General features: G+C 42.4%; 1 protein-coding gene across 1 annotated transcript in view; it reads left to right on the top strand.

Moving 5' to 3' along the window:
- The window catches only part of LOC115075294 (fibrillin-3-like), a 144571-nt gene that overhangs the window by 88054 nt on the left and 35567 nt on the right, over nucleotides 1-20950 (top strand). The window contains exons 63-70 of the mRNA XM_029575587.1: nucleotides 741-836; nucleotides 3428-3520; nucleotides 7404-7499; nucleotides 8297-8389; nucleotides 8885-8980; nucleotides 11749-11844; nucleotides 16279-16374; nucleotides 17453-17548. Of these exons, the coding sequence (XP_029431447.1) occupies nucleotides 741-836; nucleotides 3428-3520; nucleotides 7404-7499; nucleotides 8297-8389; nucleotides 8885-8980; nucleotides 11749-11844; nucleotides 16279-16374; nucleotides 17453-17548 (762 nt within the window). The remainder of the gene's footprint in view (nucleotides 1-740; nucleotides 837-3427; nucleotides 3521-7403; nucleotides 7500-8296; nucleotides 8390-8884; nucleotides 8981-11748; nucleotides 11845-16278; nucleotides 16375-17452; nucleotides 17549-20950) is intronic.

Below are 20950 nucleotides of genomic sequence, written 5' to 3'. Positions count from 1 at the left end.
TACAAAAATGAAACATAACCGGAGTATAGGGGGTGGAGAGCGACGGGTCTTCTTCAGGACATGGTGAACTGGAGGTTTATGTCAAGCAGTAGGCATTTTTAAATAGCCACTTTTAAATGTCTTTTTGTCTGACAAAGTTCGAGATTCCTCTGCCATGCAGCTCCATAGTTTGGGGCCAGCAGTTGATATCACTCTGCCTCCAGTTTGCGTTAGATGAGAATTTCCTATAATGGGTATTTCTAGGAGGCCTTTGTTTTCTGATCTTAGAGTTCGTGGGGGATTGTGTGGTTAAATGTTGTTCCCATGAGGGTTAATATTATTGAATGTTCTCGTTAGAACTTTATAATATATTCTTGGTTGTAGAGGGAGCCAATGTAATGCCGTTATTGTAAGGGTGATGTGCTCATATTTCCTTACTCCAGACAATAGTCTAGCTGTGGCATTTTGCAGTACTTGTAGTGGTTTTAAGTGACTTGCCGGAGATGGCTCGTTGAGAGTGAAATCGAGAATGATATGGCTACAACAGCCAATTTACTGCAAAAATGGATGTGAATCAAATAAATTACACAGGACACTACGGATGTGCTGAATATGGACCACGATTGTTAGCCTTCCTGTTGGTGGTACTATACATGAATCTACACTCTGTTCAAAGGATTATATTTTATGAGGTGCAGAATGATGACAAACACATATCATGCCAATAAAACTCATGTTGCCTTTCATTTTCTGTTTTTCAGCTAACTGTACAGCTGTCTGTAACAACGGAGGGACGTGTCAATCCTCAGGGAACTGCCTGTGTCCTTCAGGTTACACGGGGAGATTTTGTGACAGCCGTAAGTTCTGAGGATGAGCATGCTATTTATGAAAAATATGGTTTGTGATAAATTGCAGGAAGACCTTGTGAGACTAGAAAATTGGGCATCCAAATGACAGATGAAATTTAATGTGGATAAGTGCAAGGTGATGCACATGAGGAAAAATAACCCATGCTATAATTACACAATGTTGGGTTCCATATTAGGTGTTACCACCCAAGAAAGAGATCTACTCATCATAGTGGATAACACATTGAAATCGTCGGTTCAGTGTGCTGCGTCAGTCAAAAAAGCAAACAGAATGTTGGGAATTATTAGAAAGGGAATGGTGAATAAAACGGAAAATGTCATAATGTCTCTGTATTGCTCCATGGTGAGACCACACCTTGAATACTGTGTACAATTCTGGTTGCTGCATCTCAAAAAAGATATAACTGCGATGGAGAAGGTACAGAGAAGGGCGACCAAAATGATAAAGGAGGTGGAACAGCTCCCCTATGAGGAAAGGCTGAAGAGGTTAGGACTTTTCGGCTTGGAGAAGAGACGGCTGAGGGGGGGGATATGATAGAGCTGTTTAAAATCATGAGAGGTCTAGAACAGGTAGATGTGAATCGGTTATTTACTCTTTCAGATAATAGAAAGACCTAGGGGGCACTCCATGAAGTTAGCATGTGGCACATTTAAAACCAATCGGAGAAAGTTCTTTTTCACTCAACGCACAATTAAACTCTGGAATTTGTTGCCAGAGAATGTGGTTAGTGCAGTTAGTGGAGGACTTGGAGAGGCCGAGCAAATTGTATCGCATAGCTGTGTTCTATGATGTTTAGAACCCACTGGTCGGAGGTTATCTTGACCCACTTGTCTTAAAAACTGGACAGCCATCTGCCCACCAGAGGAACTGAGGAATAGGCCAACCGCATCTCATTGAGTGGACTTGGCTCCAATGGGCGCAGAACCGACCGCCATCACGAGAGGGTCTATGGCCCTGAATGGAGTGAGACCAGGCTTGGGAAACCTCTCGAAGACTTAGGTTTATCCTCAGGGAGTTTGTGAACCTTGTTCTCCCCCAGCGACTTGATCAGCTGCTCCAAGTCTTCTCCAAAGAGAAACTTTCCTTTGAAAGGCAAAGAACTCAACTGGGCTTTGTAGGAAACATCGGCCAACCAAAATCAAATTTTTGAATTTGCCACGAGCCGACACTGGCAGCCAATGCAAGCTTTTCAATAAAATTCCCGCATGAGATCATCTAGTCCTGCCAGTGACCGCCATTTCCGTGTCAGTTTCCCTGATAACCCCAGATACAGGGTGCTGCAGTAATCAATTTAGGATAGAAGAAGTGCATAGGCCACTGACAGAATATTGGGCAGGATGGAGCTTTGATCTGACCCAGTATGGCAAGTCATGTTCTTTTGTTCTTATGTCGCCCTTGCCCTCTAACACCCATAACCTTTACTCATTTGAAACATGGCCCCCTCATCCCCTAGCCTCTAAAAGGCCCCTTACAGCTGACTAATGCCCCTAACCCGGGATTACATACGCAGCAGGGAATTTTCAAAGTGAACATAAGTCTTTTATGAAAATTTGGGGTTAAGTCTGTGTGTGCTTTATACAACAAAAGTCTCCCTTTTACCTCTGAGAATTACCCTGTAAAGCAGTTGTTATATATTATTTATTTATTTATTTAAGGGTTTTTATATACCGTGGCACGTTAGCAAACATCACCTCGGTTTACAATGAACATTAAATTAGCAACAAGCTTTACAATCCAACATAATTATATAATGATACATAGCTGATAACAATGAAACTATAAAATAATTAATATATACTAAACTAAATTCAGCAGGGGTGCATAGGGCCGGGGGATCAAGATTAATTTAATAGTACAATATTAACAGTACAAATATTTACAAGGTCAGAATTAATTGACAGATAAGTTACAATATTAAGAATATTGCAAGTATATAGTTCACAATGGTGTGCTTAGCGCTATTGAAGAGTAACTGATTGGTATGAATAGATAGTATTATATAAATGTCATATTAAATATTTTAATCTAAAGGGAAATGTTCACAAATTGTAGCCATGTTTTTAAGTTCTGTTTAAATTTCTTGTGGCAGGGTTCCTGGCGCAGATCAGTGGGTATTTTGTTCCACAGGTTGATTCCAGCTATTGTAAATGTTCGTTCTCTCGTTGAGACATATTTTATATGTTTAAGCGTTGGAACAGCTTAGCCTGGTGCATTTTTCTAATTGGTCTGTCTGATGTATGGAATGTAAAAAACTCAGAAAACCAATGCATTAACGGATATTAACAGATAACTTGTTGCTCGTATTGGATGAAAATGAGGTTGAAATCTCGGATAAGTGGCTACTTTAGGTTTCCCAAAAAGTGTCCCCTTTGTATGTATTAATGCAGTTGTTAGTGGTACAGTGACCCAGTTCATCCTCTCTTTTCCTGAGTAAGGAATCTCTCTCTCTGTATTTCTCACCGAGCACAGCACAGATGTTGAGAGAGAATCTGTCTGGGGTATTTAGCTTCCCTCAGTCAACGTTGCTGACCTTGTAACGAAGCTTGCTAACTCCTTTTTGTTTGTTTGTCTTTTCCAGCAATCTGTGTCACAGCCTGCGTCAATGGCTGGTGCAGCTCCCCGGGCGTCTGTTCCTGCTACTGGGGCTACACAGGAGCCGACTGCGGGACAGGTGAGGGGGCAGGGTGGGGAGCAGTGGCCTTTATCAAACAGAGGAAAAGAGGGAAATGTGTGCAGCCGACAAATCTTTCTGGAAAGGTCGGAAATTCAAATAATGTAAAAAGAGAAGTCCAAAGGGACTTACAAGACTGACTTTTCTCACATTATTGACTAAGAATAAAGCCATAAAGTGTTGCATTATAAATATCAGAAAATATGTCAAAATGGATTTTGTTTCATGAGTAAAATAATGCAAATCAAAAGCCGGCTAATACATTTCATTAACATTTCATAGAAACAAGCAGACAGTTAAACAGGAATCCGATAATTAGACTACAAAAAGTTAGATTCTCTTCAGGGAGTGAGGACAAAGCCAGAGATCAGCTGAGGGTCTACAACATTACCGCAGGAATGAAATTGGGCAGACGGGATGAGCCTTTTCATCCTCATCTTGCATCATTATTTTTTTTATTTTATTTAGAAATTTTTTATATACCGACATCCATTTGCACATCGTATCAGTTTACAAATAACTTGGAACTTTTAGGCCTTGCCTTTACATGGAACAGTAACTATGTGCATCATATTCTCTATCATGGGGACCCATCTGCCCATTTATTTATTTTTAGATTTAGTTCAGGCCTTTTCATTGGTTGTTCAAGGCGAGTTACCTTCAGGTACTATAGGTATTTTCAAAACTCGGCTGAATGGGTAAGATACTGGAGAAATTGTAGCTGCTTATCTGGAGCCAGATATTCAGGCAAAACAAACTGGCGAGTTTATCATCTGAATGTAAATGGTTAGATTTCGGCCTGCCAGGTGTATGGCCTGCCAGGTGTATGGCCTGCCAGGTGTATGGCCAGAGCTGTGTGCATATGTTTACCCAGTGAGTGCTAAATACATTTTCAAAAATTGCCCTGAAAATGCCTGTGGCCAAGTCCTTTTTTCCCTGGCTATGTTTCTGCACCTTGCGATCTGAAGCACACAAATTTCGTGGGTCAGAAAAGGCGACAGCAAATCTCAATGGATAATACTCCAAAGAAAAGGTCACTCCTAATATTCTGGGTCCCTGAAAGTAAATCTCCCCCCCCCCCCCCTCAACAAGGATTCTGACCCTGGGGGAGAAAGAGACTGTGTAAGAGCTCGCCAGCCCCAAAGAGACTGTGTAAGAGCTCGCCAACCCCAAAGAGACTGTGGAGGAGCTCACCAACCCCAAAGAGACTGTGTAAGAGCTCGCCAACCCCAAAGAGACTGTGTAAGAGCTCGCCAGCCCCAAAGAGACTGTGTAAGAGCTCGCCAACCCCAAAGAGACTGTGGAGGAGCTCGCCAACCCCAAAGAGACTGTATAAGAGCTCGCCAACCCCAAAGAGACTGTGTAAGAGCTCGCCAGCCCCAAAGAGACTGTGTAAGAGCTCGCCAGCCCCAAAGAGACTGTGTAAGAGCTCACCAACCACAAAGAGACTGTATAAGAGCTCACCAACCCCAAAGAGACTGTGTAAGAGCTCGCCAGCCCCAAAGAGACTGTGTAAGAGCTCGCCAACCCCAAAGAGACTATGGAGGAGCTCGCCAACCCCAAAGAGACTGTATAAGAGCTCGCCAACCCCAAAGAGACTGTGTAAGAGCGCGCCAGCCCCAAAGAGACTGTGTAAGAGCTCGCCAGCCCCAAAGAGACTGTGTAAGAGCTCGCCAACCCCAAAGAGACTGTGTAAGAGCTCGCCAGCCCCAAAGAGACTGCTAAATCTTTTATGCTCCATCTGCATATAGTAAGCTCCTCAGGATGGGGTTACAATCGTCAAAAACAGCAGAGTGCTCCAGTCCTAAAAACACTCAAAATGAGAAAAGCAAAATATAGAGCTTTGAAAGGTGTGGCACCTTCCTCCCTGCCTCCAGTGCCAACCAAAATATGGCTGTGCACCAGCCGGAAATATACTGTAATATAAAACCCTGCAATATGGGGTCCGGTACTTAGGAGATGTCGTAATTAAGAAATTAGACTTCCTGTAAAATATGCAAATGTGAACAATGTTTTGGCAGGTTACGTAGCGACCTATTATGTTCTGTAAATTGCATGTAATACTTTCCAACCAGATTAATCACTGAGCTGCTTTGAAATAAGGCCAGCCATGAAAAATGGAACAGAAATCCTAAATTAGATCTGAAATGAAATGAAACATTAAGGTACGCTCAGTTCTCATTCCTGCAAGGGGTCTACAACTAGACCTGGTGCACGAGGCTTCCTTATCAGGGTAGAAGTGGGAAAGCCTCTTGTGATCCAGATCAGAAGAGTTTATGAGGCTCGGGTCACTCTTCAGCCTCAGTCAATGAACACTTACAGTGGTCTTGAGTTACAATAACAGTTTTACTATCAGCAAAGGCCTTTGTCTTCTGAAAACCTCTTGCTTGGAAATACATTAGCCTTTTGTTTTGGACGTAATTGTGTGTCGGCGTGTTTCCCCGTCATACTCCTCCTCCCCATTAATTGTCTTCCATTCTCTCCTTACCCCCTGTGAAAACTTGTTTCACGTTGGATGGGGGCAGGGAGAGTACAGGAAGGACTGGGTGTCCCAATGGCTGGCCACTAGCCCTGAGAGGAAGCCCCCTGACTTCTGATTTGCCAAGAGGTCGGCTGCCCCCTCCCAATAAAAAAAACAAAATACTCATGCACCGGTATTCAATTCAAAGAGGAGGAAAGGAAGGAAGTGCAGTCTGCTAGAGAGACCCAGCTGCTAATTCTTTATTTTTTGTAACTAAAGATTCTATGTATTCATCCCATTTGTTGCGTGGGTCTAGGATAAGCACAGAAAGGGAAGAGGAGAAGAAGAATTAGCACCTAGGTTTCTCTCAGGGGCTGCCCTTTCCTTCTCTTCTCTTACCTCTTTGGCATGTATGTGTTTGCTCTGGATTTTCCTCTTCAGGAACTCTCTGCTGTCATGGGATCCCCAGCCGGGTGCAGTATTTTCCTCTTCAGGAACTCTCTGCTGTCATGGGAACCCCACCCGGGTGCAGTAGGTTTCCCACTTCGTCCCGCTTTACTGACAAGCATCCCCCATGTTCCAGGTTTACTTGTTATACCCCTTGACAGCCAGCAGGAGGAGTCGAGAGGAAAAGAGAATTGAGCATGCTCAGTTTAGCATGATAACGCTATTTAGATCCCTCTCCATAAATAACACTCGTAGCAAGTTAATAGCAGTTTGAGTTAGGTTTTAAATAGCAACCATTTACCAAGCACTCACAAAATAGCATGGAAGATGCGCATACCACGCTATTTAGTGTGAGCTGAGGAAGATCTAACATGCACGTGGCATTCCTTCACGTGCATGCGTGGGCTCACAAATGTTTCTGTGCTCCTGCTAATGTCTTCTAGGATCACTTTAACATGCACAATAAGGTCGTCTTGCATAACATGCCATTTTTAGCATGCACAAGATGATCTTAATAAGTATGCTACAGTTTATTGTATATATTCCTTCATCTTAAATGGGAGTCATCATATAATAGGCTAAATGGCATATAAATCTTCACTAAAAATGTCAGTAGCATAAATCATATACAATATTGGAAAATGTTTAGAGAGATATATAAAATAAATGTCCATATTCTTCTTATCAAGACCTATCCATATGTAACCCTGCATCGGTAATTTATAAGATTTGTGGGACTGGAGCTCCTTGTTTGATATTGCAGCTTCACTTTACTGGTTTATTATCATTACATCCTGCACCTGTAGTATGTAAACTTTATTGTTCCTGGGCATCAGTGCACACAATGCAATAAACTGTATGAATGGGATATGGGACATTATAAAGGCTGAGCCAAGATGCAAACCTGATAAAGTACAAGTACTATAACAAGTCAGGAAAAAAACATTCACACTCCTTTTTATCCTTTATTTGCAGCTAACTGCACTTCTCTGTGCAGGAATGGGGGGACGTGTCAGTCGTCTGGCAACTGCCTGTGTCCTCTGGGCTACACAGGGAGATTCTGTGACAGCCGTGAGTAATAATTATGGAGAATGCTTAACGAGTATATTTTAGGAAGCACAGAAATTAAAGTCCCAATACACTTCCTGCAGCTTCATAGCTCATCTGTCCTCAGGAGGGGAGAGGAGGCAGTTTTCTGCAGGTTTATTTGCTTTTAATCCTAGTTATCTCGGTAAAGGGCTGTCATAGTTGATTGATATTTTCCTTGTTTGGGACTTAAAAGCAGATTATTAACATTACGTCACTCAAGTGTCCTTGTGCTGCTCACACCAGAGACACACATGCTCATGTGGACAGGTACCTTTGTCACGGTAGGATCCCCTTAGATTGAATGTCTTTCCAATGGAGTAGCTGCAAGGTCCTGGGAATGTGCTGGGAGGTGACTTGTAGGTTTTATGTCGCTTTCCTGAAAAGATTTTGAGGTTGCACCCTTTTTATTTGAAGGATTCTGTGTAAACGTTGAGGTGTTCATCCCTATCTTTTGGATCGGAACATATATGGTGTCACCCTATGGGCTTGGCTGTGTATATAGGGACTGGAAGCTGGAGCTGTGAAGATAACTGCATCTGTCACTGCTTCCTGTACACAAAGGTTTGAGGATAGCCAAACATGCACATAAGTCAGCTTTGAAAGTTGGTGTGACTTATGTACATATTTGCATCAAACATTATGCGGGGTGTGTGAAAATTGCAAAATCCCTGTGGTGGGATAGATGGTAGGGACCAGCTTTGTTTTTCACTAGTATATTGTGTTCGATATAGACAAGTTACATGACCAGCTAATTAAGCCTGTTCTGATTCCCCCCCTAGCAATCTGCACTCCGTCCTGCAGGAATGGCTGGTGCAGCTCCCCGGGAGTCTGTTCCTGTTACACTGGATACACAGGAGCAGACTGCGGGACAGGTAAGCAGGATGACTGTAGTAAAGGAGCTAGCAGAGCGGAGTTTAAAAAAAAAAGTTTAGACAAGCTCCGGGAGGAGAAATCCATAAACTGTTGTTAAGCAGATAGATTTGGGAAAAGCCACTACTTACTCTTGGGTGTTTACAGCATGGGATCTATCTGCTGCTTAGGATCCTGCCAGGTACTTGTCACCTGGATCGGTCACTGTTGGAAACAGATGAACCCTCAATCTGACACAGTAATGCAAATTCTTATGTTCTTATATAACTTGTGCGAATCTTGAAGGAAGAGAGAGCTGTGAATGCATGCATCTGTATAAGGAGGAGAGTTTAAAACAGAAAATTGACAATACTTGAAATAAAATGGACTGTTCTGCTAAGATTACTTTATGGAATGATAACTGTGGGATTATACTTTCATTTATGGAGTGAAAAATATATTCTGTGACATTCAGAACAAAAATTACCCTGGAACTAAGATTCTCACTTATTTTGCAGCTAATTGCACCTCTCTCTGTAACTACGGAGGGACTTGTCAGCCCTCAGGGAACTGCCTGTGTCCAACAGGCTACACGGGGAGATTCTGCAGCTCTGGTGAGTTTCACGTCTGATCCAGCTAGTTTTGAGAAACAATTGAGATACTTATGGAGTATAAATAAGTCGCAAGCATGGAATGTTTTATCAAATAACTAAAGTCCAAAACTCGAAACTGAATCAAAATATTATTAAAAGAAGGGAAGACAAAATCAAAAAACACTAAGAAGGAAATAGATTTTTTTTTTTTTTTTAATCGCTCAGCACTAAAGCAAAAAAGTAAAAATAGAGAATACAAGAAAAACTCAGGGTGTCAGAGCACCAGCGTTCTATCTTATCCAGAAGTGGCCTTTCCCTTATGTGAGAGAGGCAGACATTAATATCTCCATCTATCCCACGTGATTTTTATTTCTATTTCTATTTTTTATACTTTTATTGAAAGTTCATGTTCATTTACAAAATGGGAAAATGCAAATGTCAGTGCAATACATTTCAGTGGGTCCCTCTTAAAAGTCCAACTTCCACAGTAACTGATATCTAGTACCTCACTCTTCATAAACTTGATCAATGTGATTTTGAAGCTTCAAGTAAACAAACCGGAAGGTCAAGCAGAAATACCATAACTCAGGACACGTCCATTTCAAATGTTGAGAACGCTATTCCACGTGGCCCTCTTTGCAGTTCAGAGCTCTCCATGTTCAACGTTCAAAGGCTCATTTGCAAGCCTGACATTGATGATTATTGTTTCGGCATCTGGCTATGTCGGGGTAAAATCTGCCTGCAAGCTAAAGGTACAATCATAAGATTTCTAACACAAATGGAAAAAGCAAGCTTTCTGTGGCCACGAGGTCCACATCTTCTCAAAATGCATGCCCAGAGAATCCAGGGAGGACATCACTAACTGATTGTGAAAGCCACGGGAGAAAACGGTCATCACTGCTGCTTCACTCATTGGTTGCCAGTGCCAGCAAAACAGCCAATCAGCAAGCGGAGGTAGGAAAACAATTTTATCAGTCAAATTATTTAACAAAAAAACAAACAAAGATCTTGTTCCGCATTCCATCCATTCGGTTCCATTGCTCACAGCTTTGTTAAAGCTACAAAGGTTTCCTTACTCTGAGGAGCAGGATCTTTCATGTTTTATATAATGTGACTGATACTTTTGTTCCCTAGCTCTTCTGCTTGGAGAGGTGGAGCACTCATGCTCGGATACCTTGTGTTTCTCTCTAGATTTTTTTGTGTAATCCAGACTTTAACATTTTTTTTTAATTTCTTAATGTGTTTTTTTATATTGTGGCCTCTACCTTTTTGTAATGAGGTAAATATTCTCTGTCAGATGTTCTGAGTGGCACTCGCTGCTCCACAGGACAAGACTTGTATAGCACTAGGTAGCAATTTAGAAATAAGGTCACCAAACTAAAAGGATTTTCTAATCTTTCTGTATCAGATTTTTTTTCTCCTGCCTTCCCTTTTTGGTCTGTATGATTTCATTCGTCTTTTTTCCCTCTTTCCTGCCCTGTCTCCCTACCTTAATGGCTTTTCCCTCTCTCGTTTTTCTCTTTCTCCACAACTTTTTCTCCCTCCCCACAGCCCATCTTCTCTTTCCTTCTATCTTTCTTTTTTTATGAGAAAATTTATGGACGTGATAATTTATATTGTATTATGAAATATAAAAAGGAATAAAGAAACAAGATCTGTAATAGAGATATAAAATGATATAAGCTGCATTAGGAATTTTCCACATGGTAAATGCCTTAATGCAGTGATAATGTGAGATATTTTAAATACCCCTAATAATACAAAAACTGGAAATGAGCTGCTTTGTATGCAAAGCAGCTCATTATTAGGTAATTTCATATAACTAAAACACAGTTTGCCTGAAAAATCACAAACCATATTATTTTCTGGAGAGTTAGCTACAACTCTGGGATTATAGCTAACGTTTACTCGAATGCGCATCCCGAATCAGTAATTTAAAGGAACTAGAAACCCAAACAATGCCCACTAAGTCCTCAAAACCTCCTGTCCTTCCCCTACCACCACCTCATGAGGTAGCTGAAGTATCCCCCAGGTGCAGGCCACACCCCCTCTCCAAGCCCCTCCCCCCAGAGCTCACCCACCCCCTGACTTCCTCAGTCCTTAATGATGCGCAACCCTTGTGGACCTCGCCCTATGGCTCTGGGCACAGCTGTCACAAGGACCTTTTCCTTGGGGACAATAGGGATATGTTGGTAAGGAGGACAGGGAGACGTTGTGAGGGTTGGTTGACTGGGGTGACCTCCAAGGAGGGTTTTAATAAAAGCGGAAGGGTTTGGGGAGGGGATGCAGCCTGCACTCGAGGGCTTTATTCTATTTAAAACCCCATGGTATGATGATGGTAGTGGTGGTGCTGGTGGAGGGGGGTATAGGGGGTCTTGAGAAGCTCCCAGGGATTCTGGCATTTCTGGCTGGGGAGATTATTCTGGCCACTAGTGCCCTTTTTACCAGATAGCAACCGCGGGGTTTACTAAGCTATAGCAACTCAGTATTGCATCTTAGCAAATCCCATGGTGGTTTTCTCCTCTGGGAAAAAATACCACGATTTAGTAAATGACCCTCAAAGCTTGTACCAGAGGCAGTAGAGGGTGAAGTGACCGAGGAGCGTTAGCAAGATTTCAGCCCTGGTTTGCAGCCTTCTGCTCTAACCACTAGGCTAGTGTGGGCTCAACTGGATGACATAAGGTTGATTTTTCTCAGTCCATTGATCAAGATTCATAAACGTAATCAGAAATTCCTCACTTTGCTCCTCAATGTTTCGTAACGAACGTGGCATGATAATTTCTTTGCAGCTACCTGCGCCTCTCTCTGCAGGAATGGCGGGACCTGTCAGTCCTGGGGGAGCTGCCTGTGTCCGGCGGGTTACACGGGGAGGTTCTGTGAGAATGGTAAGTTCTCAGGATGGCTCTTCTAATTTTGTTTTGGAGAGTAGGGTGGGACACAGAATGAATCCCCAAATGGACTTACTGTCCTATGAAGAATGACAGGAAGAACTGTAGGGGTAGATTTTCAAACCCCGGCGTAAATCCCGGGATTTATGCGCATGGTCGGGCCTTGCGCGTGCCGGGCCAATTTTCAAACTGCCAGGCCACTGCATAAACCCCGGGACACGTGTAAGTCCTGGGGCTTAAAAAAGTGACGGTCTTGGGGGTAGGGCAGGGCTAGAGGCACCTGGCACAGCGACCATTTGCCACTGTGCCAGGGGATCGCGGGCCGGCAGGCTGCTGGCGCACACAACCTGCTCCTGCTTCAAAGCAGGAGCAAAATGTAAAACAAGAAAATCTGGGGTAGTTTAGGTATAAGGGGAGGGCAGGGAAGGGGAAGGGAGGTTATGCTAGGGGGTTGGGAACTGGGGAAGGCCCCGATGCGTCGCTGCACATATTTGCTTAACTATACCCCCTCTTGCAGTGCCAACCTGGGATTTTTTATCCATGCTGACTGTGTCCCATTAAACCATGTCTTTCTATATGTTCTGTGATTTTGATCTTGAGAATAGTTTCCACTATTTTTCCTGGCACTGAAGTCAGGCTCACTGGTCTATAGCTTCCCAGATCGCCCCTGGAGCCCTTTTTAAATATTGGGGTTACATTGGCCACCCTCCAGTCTTCAGGAACAATGGATGGAGGAGTGGAAATATATGTTAAGGATGGCATAGAGTCAAGCAAGATAAAATTTGTGCATGAAACAAACTGCTTTCTGGAGTCCATATGGATAGAAATTCCAATGGTAAAAGCAAAGAGTATAATGGGATATACTGCCGCCTGCCTGGGCAGTATGAGGAAACAGACTTCAAAATGCTAAAAGAGATTAGACTGGCTAGTAAAATGGGCAATGCAATAATAATGGGAGACTTAAGTTACCTGAGTATTGACTGAGTAAATATCACATCAGGACATACGAGGGTGGTAAAGTTTCTAGATGCTATCAGTGACTGTTTCATACAGTAGTTGGTCATGGAACCAACCAAAGGGGGAACCATATTAGATCTAGTTCTCAGAGGAATGCAAGATCTAGTGGAAGAGATAAAGGTACTGGATATGCTTGACAACAGTGATCATAATGTAATTAAATTTGACATAGTCACTGGAGAGCGAATACTAAGGTAAACTAGTGCAGTAGCATTTAACTATAAAAAATTAGAGACTATGATAAAATGAGCACATTTGTTAGAAAAAAATTTAAAAGAGCAATTCACAAGGAGACATGGACATTGTTTAAAATTGCCATTCTTGAGGCCCAGACAAAATGTATTCCATGCATTAAAAATGGCTGAAAGAAAGCCAAATGACTGCCAGTGTGGTCTAATAGTGAGGTGAAAGAGGCAATTAAAGCTGCAAGGGCAACCTTTAAAAAGAAAGCAGACCTAAATGAGGAAATTAGGGAAGAGCGTAAGCATTGAAAAGTTAGATGTAAAAAAGTAATTAAACATGCTCAGAGAGAATTTGAAAAGGAGCTTACTATAGAAGTAAAACAAATAGAATTAACTTTTTCAAATACATTTGAAGTTAGGAATTATTAGGGAAGGAGTGGAGAATAAAACATAGTAACATAATGCTTCTGTATCGCTTTAGGGTGCAGTTACACCTTGAATACTATGTGTAGTTCTGGTCCCTGCATTTCAAAAAAAGATATAGCAGAATTAGAAAAGGTACAGAGAAGGGCAACCAAAATGATAAAGGAAATGGAATAATTCCCTTGTGAAGAAAAGCTAAAGAGGGAATGGCTCTTCAGCTTGGAAAAGAGACAGCTGAGGGGAGATATGATAGATGTCTATAAAATGAGTGGATGGGAACGGGTAAATGCGAATCGGTTGTTTATGCTTTAAAAAAGTATAAAGGCTAGGGGGCATGCAATGAAGTTACTAGTGATACATTTACTTTTTTGTTAAACATATAATTAAACTCTAGAATTCATTACAAGAGGATGTAGTAAAAGCTGGGTTTAAGAAAGGTTTGGACAAGTTCCTGGAAGAAAAGTCCATAAACCATTAAGGTAGACTTGGGGGAAATTCTCTGCTTGTCCGTGGGATAAGCAGCATGGAATCTATTAAACATAGCAATCCTTCCAGGTACTTGTGACCTGTATTGGCCACTGTTAGAAACAGGATGCTGGGCTTGATAGACCTTAGCTCTGATACAGCATGGCAATTTCTTATGTTCTTTTGTTCTGAATAGCTTATAAGTAAGTGGGGTCACTAGATGATCGAGGGAGTAAAAAGGGTGCTCCTATATGACAAAGAAATAGCAGAAAAACAAAATTAGTTTGTTGCTTCTGTCTTTACTGAGGAGAATGTTGGAGAGCTACCCACACCAAAAACATTTTTAATGGTGATCACTCTAAGCAACTAAACAAAATCGCTGTGAAACTGGAGGATGTAATAAAGACTAAAGAATAACAAATCACCAGAACCGGATGGTATTCACCCCAGAATTCTGAAGGAATTTAACACAAAGTGATCGATATTCAGTAGGCCGGTTCGTGGACAAGTTATCAGACTACAGTTAGCTGGATACTTGCCCTGTATATTCAAAGGGATAAACATCCGGCTGAATATACTTGCCTAAAGTTATCCAACTACATGTAGCCAGATAACTTTAAAATCTAATCACTCTGTTTGAATGTAGCTAGTTAGATTGTGAAGTTATCTGGCCTAGTGTGATCAGATAACTAGCTACTTCATCGGATATCTTCAAAGATATCCAATTAAGTAGAGGTATAAAATGGAAAAATAGTACTACTTGTGTATCTTTGAACATATCCGATGAAGTAGCTAGTTATCTGGCTACATGAGGCTAGATAACTTTAGGCCAGCTCTGAATCAGGTCTAAAGTTATCCAACTAACCTAACCAGTTATAGTTTAAAATTGGCTAGGTTAGCCAGATAACCTGACTCCTCCCTGAAATGCTCCTGAAATGCCACTTTTTCATCCCACTAGATTTTTAGCTGGATAATTACTTATCTATCCACTCCAGATAAGAGACTAAATATCTGAAATCTTGCCATTTAGACAGATAACTTAACATGGCTTTTGAATATGGACCTTGAAATTACAGACCTGTTTCTGGTGATTTGCAAACTTATCGTTTAAAAGTCACAGTACCTAAAGATTGGAGGGTGGCCAATATGACACCTATTTTTAAAAGAGCCCTAGGAGTGATCCAAGAAACTATAGATTTATGAGGCTGACATCGATGCTGGGCAAAATAGTAGAAGCGATTTTCAAAACCAAAATTACTGACCATATATATGTGATTTAATGGAGGAGAGTCAACATGGTTTGTGCAAAGGGGAGTCTTGCCTTGCTAATGTACTAGATTTTATTTTAAAGGTATAAATAAGTATGCAGATTAATATAAGATGGATGACATAGTGTATTTGGATTTTCAGAAGGCATTCGACAAAGTCCCACATGAGAGATGCCTTAGGAAATTACAAAGTGACGGGTTAGGAGGCAATTTCCTACTGTGACTTGGGAACTGATTGAAAGACAGGGGTCAGTTTTCCAAATGGAGAAAATTTGTTAGTGGAATGCCCCAGGGGGTCTCTATTGGCTCCTGAACTATTTAGCATATTCTTAAATGATCTGGAGAAAGGAATAACGAGTGAGGTAACCAAATTTGCAGATGGCACAAAATGTTTTGCAGATGGGCCTTATGAGACTAGGATACTGGGCTTCTAAAGGGTAGATGCAATTTAATGTGGTCATGGGTGAAGTAATGCGCATGGAGAAAAATAATCCCAACTCAGGAAAAGGAGCTCAGAGTCCGTGTGGATACTACCTTGAAATTTTCGACTCATTGTGTGGTGGCATCCAAAAAGGCAAATAGAATGTTAGGAATTATTTAGAAAGACAGAGAACAAAACTAAGAATATTGTATTATCTTTGTACTGATCCATAGTACAACCGTAGCTTGAGGATTGTGTGCAGTTCTGGTTGCCCCATCTTAAATAATATAGAACAGATATAGAACAGGTACAGACAAGGGCAACAAAAATGATAAAGGGGATAGAACGACTCTATAAGGTAAGAATAACCGCTAAGCTCTTCATCTTCAAGAAGACAACTGAGAGGGGATATAATAGAGGTTTGTAAGCAAGGAATGGATTTACTTTTTAGGATCTGCCGGGTTCCTGAGCTCTGTTAGAGACCGGATGCTGAGTTTTGATAGATCTATGATCTGACCCAGCATGACACTTATGTTCCCATGATTAGGAAGGCATGTAGTTGGAATACGAATAAACCTATTCCAACTCCTAACTTACAATAATAAATGTGAATTTTTCTTTGGATATAATTGTTGGTTATGGTTGTATGTTACAGCTCCTTGTTCCTCTCTGTGTAAGAATGGCGGGACGTGTCAGTCGTCAGGGAACTGTTCATGTCCTGCAGGATACACGGGGACATACTGTGAAACTGGTAAGCTCCAAAGATGGTTTTCTAATTACATGCAAATTTTCTCTCATGCATGTTCATTGTGGATATCCTGAAAACCCGACTGGCTGGTGGGCCCCCAGGACAGGGTTGGGGACGACTGAGGGGGGATATGATAGAGGTGTTTAAAATCATGAGAGGTCTAGAACGGGTAGATGTGAATCGGTTATTTACTCTTTCGGATAGTAGAAGGACTAGGGGACACTCCATGAAGTTAGCATGGGGCACATTTAAAACTAATCGGAGAAAGTTCTTTTTCACTCAACGCACAATTAAACTCTGGAATTTGTTGCCAGAGGATGTGGTTAATGCAGTTAGTATAGCTGTGTTTAAAAAAGGATTGGATAAGTTCTTGGAGGAGAAGTCCATTACCTGCTATTAAGTTCACTTAGAGAATAGCCACTGCCATTAGCAATGGTTACATGGAATAGACTTAGTTTTTGGGTACTTGCCAGGTTCTTATGGCCTGGATTGGCCACTGTTGGAAACAGGATGCTGGGCTTGATGGACCCTTGGTCTGACCCAGTATGGCATGTTCTTATGTTCTTATGATCTAAATAAACTAAAGTTTTATTACAGAATAAAACTCTAGATTACAACTCAATCTTTATTGCAATTTAGTTAGATGCATTCAAACAGAATTTCCCAAAGTTAAACAGATCTCTGGATTATTCTTACAGATAATGCTTACCCTCAGGTCCAGGTAGGCCCCATCTGAGACAGGAAGATATGGATGATGACGGGGAGATTTAGACTTGTCTTATGCAAGGAAATCAGGATATCTTTGAGTTGATGTTTCTTTAGTCTCCTTATTCTGGGCTACAATTATATCATTTGCCTTTTGTATATCTGTCAGTCACAGGTGATGTATAGATGAGGGGCATACGCTGTGTTTTTTTGAAATTTCTCCCCGTTTACAATTGACATTTAGCTGAGGAGGGGGGTTTGGCGTATGCTGGGTTGCTTCTCAAAACTTTACGTTTGCCATTGTTGGAGATGCTATTCTACTGTTCAGCAATCGTCTGGGTCTCCAGTTATGGGCTATTTTTTTCTTTCTTTGCAGCTACCTGCACCTCTCTCTGTAGCAATGGAGGGACCTGTCAGTCCTCAGGGAACTGCCTGTGTCCTGCAGGATACACGGGGAGATTCTGTGACAGCCGTGAGTACAAAGACTGATAATATGTTACTGTACTAAATCCAGTATTTTGCGCAGAAGAACTAGCCAAAAGGTGGATTATCCAATTTCCTCTTTCTGGCACTCTGCCAGGAGCTAAAGGAATAGCAGTGCTGCTTAGTTGTAACAGATGCTCTCCAAGGAGAGCAGGATGGCAGTCCTCAATCATGGATGACATCATCCAATGGAACCCGGCACAGAACATTTATGTCAAAGTTTCTAGAACGTTGACCATGCCTCACTGAGCCCGCCCATGCATGCTAACACGCCTTGCGTCTATGCGGGGACCCTTCAGTCATGAGCCCACCCATGCATGCTAACACGCCTTGCGTCTATGCGGGGACCCTTCAGTCATGAGCCCACCCATGCATGCCAACACGCCTTGCGTCTATGCGGGGACCCTTCAGTCGTGAGCCTGCCCGTGCATGCCAACACGCCTTGCGTCTATGCGGGGACCCTTCAGTCGTGAGCCCGCCCGTGCATGCCAACACGCCTTGCGTCTATGCGGGGACCCTTCAGTCGTGAGCCCGCCCGTGCGTGCCAACACGCCTTGCGTCTATGCGGGACCCTTCAGTCGTGAGCCCGCCCGTGCATGCCAACACGCCTTGCGTCTATGCGGGGACCCTTCAGTCGTGAGCCCGCCCGTGCATGCCAACACGCCTTGCGTCTATGCGGGGACCCTTCAGTCGTGAGCCCGCCCGTGCATGCCAACACGCCTTGCGTCTATGCGGGGACCCTTCAGTCGTGAGCCCGCCCGTGCATGCCAACACGCCTTGCGTCTATGCGGGGGACCCTTCAGTCGTGAGCCCGCCCGTGCATGCCAACACGCCTTGCGTCTATGCGGGGACCCTTCAGTCGTGAGCCCGCCCGTGCATGCTAACACGCCTTGCGTCTATGCGGGGACCCTTCAAACCTGCTGGCATGTTGGCCATCCCTATCCAAACAGTAATGGGATGTGACTATGTGGTGAGAGCGCTATGTTGCAGCATTGCAGATCTCCTCCGTAGGGACCAATTGCAGATGAACCACTGGCACTGTCATGGCTTACACAGAGTGAGCCTTGACATGGCCCACTAGATTCAGCCCCACTTGGGCGTACAGAAGGAGATGCAGTCTGCTAGCCAATTAGAGATAGAATGTTTGGCAATGGCTATCCCCACTTTGTTGGTATCAAAAGAAACAAAAAGCTGAATGCACTTTCTATGGGCATCAATCTACTCCAGATGGAAGGCCAAAGCTCTTTTGCTGTCTAAGCTGTGCAATGCTTGTTTACCTTGGTGGACATGTGGCCTGGGAAAAAATGTTAGGATGATCGACTGGTTAAGATGGAATTCTGGCAAGAACTTAGGATGGGTGTGCAGAACCACCCTATCATGATAAAATCTGGTATACAATGGACAGGCTACCAGAGCCTTGAGCTCATAGTACCTGCGTGATGAAGTGACCACCACTAAAAATATGACCTTCCAGATCAAGGACTTTAGGTCACTGGAGTGCAGTGGCTCAAAGGGAGCTTTTATCAGCTTGGTCAGTATCATTCACATTGAGGTACCAAGACAATGGGAGGCCTAATGAGAGGCTTTGAATGATGCAAACCCTGCATGAATTGGGCAATCAAAGCTGTACAGAGATGGGATTACCTTCTTGCTGATGGCAATAATTGCCAATTGCACTAAGGGCGACTCACTATAAAGTTAGCGGTGACAGCGGAGGGGCTCACTGCCCTTGCCGCGCGAAGCTCTATCTACCACCTGAGAGCTGTTCCAGCTGTTTGGACTTTGGATTTCTGTCAGGACCATAGTCCTTTTAAGATCATTGTAGCGCAGTTGTGATATCTCAGCGATTGATGCACTCTGGGCACAAACTTCACACTGACCTGACACAGAGTCAACCACGAAAAATACAGAATGATCAAAAAACCTACCTAAGGAAACTACTGGATTAGAAGGCAGGAACGGTTCTGCAGGGTCCGCTTTAAAAAAAATAAAATAAAATAAAGAGGTCTAAAGTAGGAGCACTGAGACAAACCATGATCGGAGCTGTCATGGAAAAAGAAAGATTGAAAGAGTCCCTGTGTGGACTCTTGTATTTGTATCTTTATTATTAATGTTTCAGAGCTATTGTAGGCCCATCTAAGCTACATCTATTTTAGTAGATATTAACTTATTACTATTTGTATTTTATTATGTTATTGTATTTCTATTTTTTACCAATTGTACACCGTTGTGATGGTTTTATTACTGATGTGACGGTTTATAAAAAACATAAACCATGACATGTTAGCATGTGTGGGCAACCGGGCACACTCAGTGAGCCACAATCAAACTTCTAGCAACTTTGGCATAAAAGTTTGTGCCGGGCTCCATTGATGTCACCCATGTGTGAAGACTGCCATCTTGCTTGACCTCAGGGAATAGCAGCTGCACTATATGTCATAGGACAGTGGTTCTCAACCTTTTTCCCATCGTGACATACCTGATGGACAATGCTCACATGTATGACACACTGCTTATTACAGTCTACGGTGGAAATATAAAATAAGGCCCCATATTACTTTTATAATGACACAAGGGAAAGATAAGCGTACACTCTCTGAACAGAAATTACATAAATGGTAAACCTCCCATACCAGAACATCACCAACTTCCAGCACTCAAACAGTAACCATCTTAACTAAGAAAAGGCAACTCTGAAAATATTACAAAGCCTTAAGACACCAATACATCTCCTATTAGGAAAACGGACCAAGCCAGACTGCTATAGAGCCCTACCCAGAAACTACACGCCAGCAGAGAATCTCACCTCAGTCACACGTGCACAGCCACTCCTAACAAAGAATAAAGAGACCATAAAGGATAATTAGAAACATGCAGACAAAACCTGAACTGGAAACCGCAACAAGCCAGAGACTCTGTATGCAGTGCAACAAAGGAAAAAGAGAAATCACAAGTCCTCATAAAGTAAAGCAAGAAATATAAAATCGATAACAGTAAAACTATACTCTTCCCTAATAAAAGGAACAGATTATTTCAAAACAGCTGATGAATGGAAAATCCAATAATTAAAAACCCATGTAAATAATTTCTAAACACCAGTAAAATATTTCAAAACAGCCGACACAGAGACTCAATAATTAAAAATAATAAGGATAAAAAAATGCTCTGCTCTCCATACCTGGAAACATTAGATTTCTAGGTGCCCTGATATTGTTGTGAATTAGGAGGAGGAGGAAGGGCATTTGCTTGCAACTTTCTTCTCTGTCTGTCACACACAAGCTCTCTCACACAGGCTCTCAATCACACAATTATACACAGGCTCTCTCTCTCTCACACACAGACTCTCAAACACACAATTATACACAAGCGCTCTCTCTCTCACACACAGACT

The sequence above is a fragment of the Rhinatrema bivittatum genome, chromosome 13 (assembly GCF_901001135.1).
Source record: "Rhinatrema bivittatum chromosome 13, aRhiBiv1.1, whole genome shotgun sequence".
NCBI lineage: Eukaryota > Metazoa > Chordata > Amphibia > Gymnophiona > Rhinatrematidae > Rhinatrema > Rhinatrema bivittatum.
This window is presented reverse-complemented; position numbering and strand designations above follow the sequence as displayed.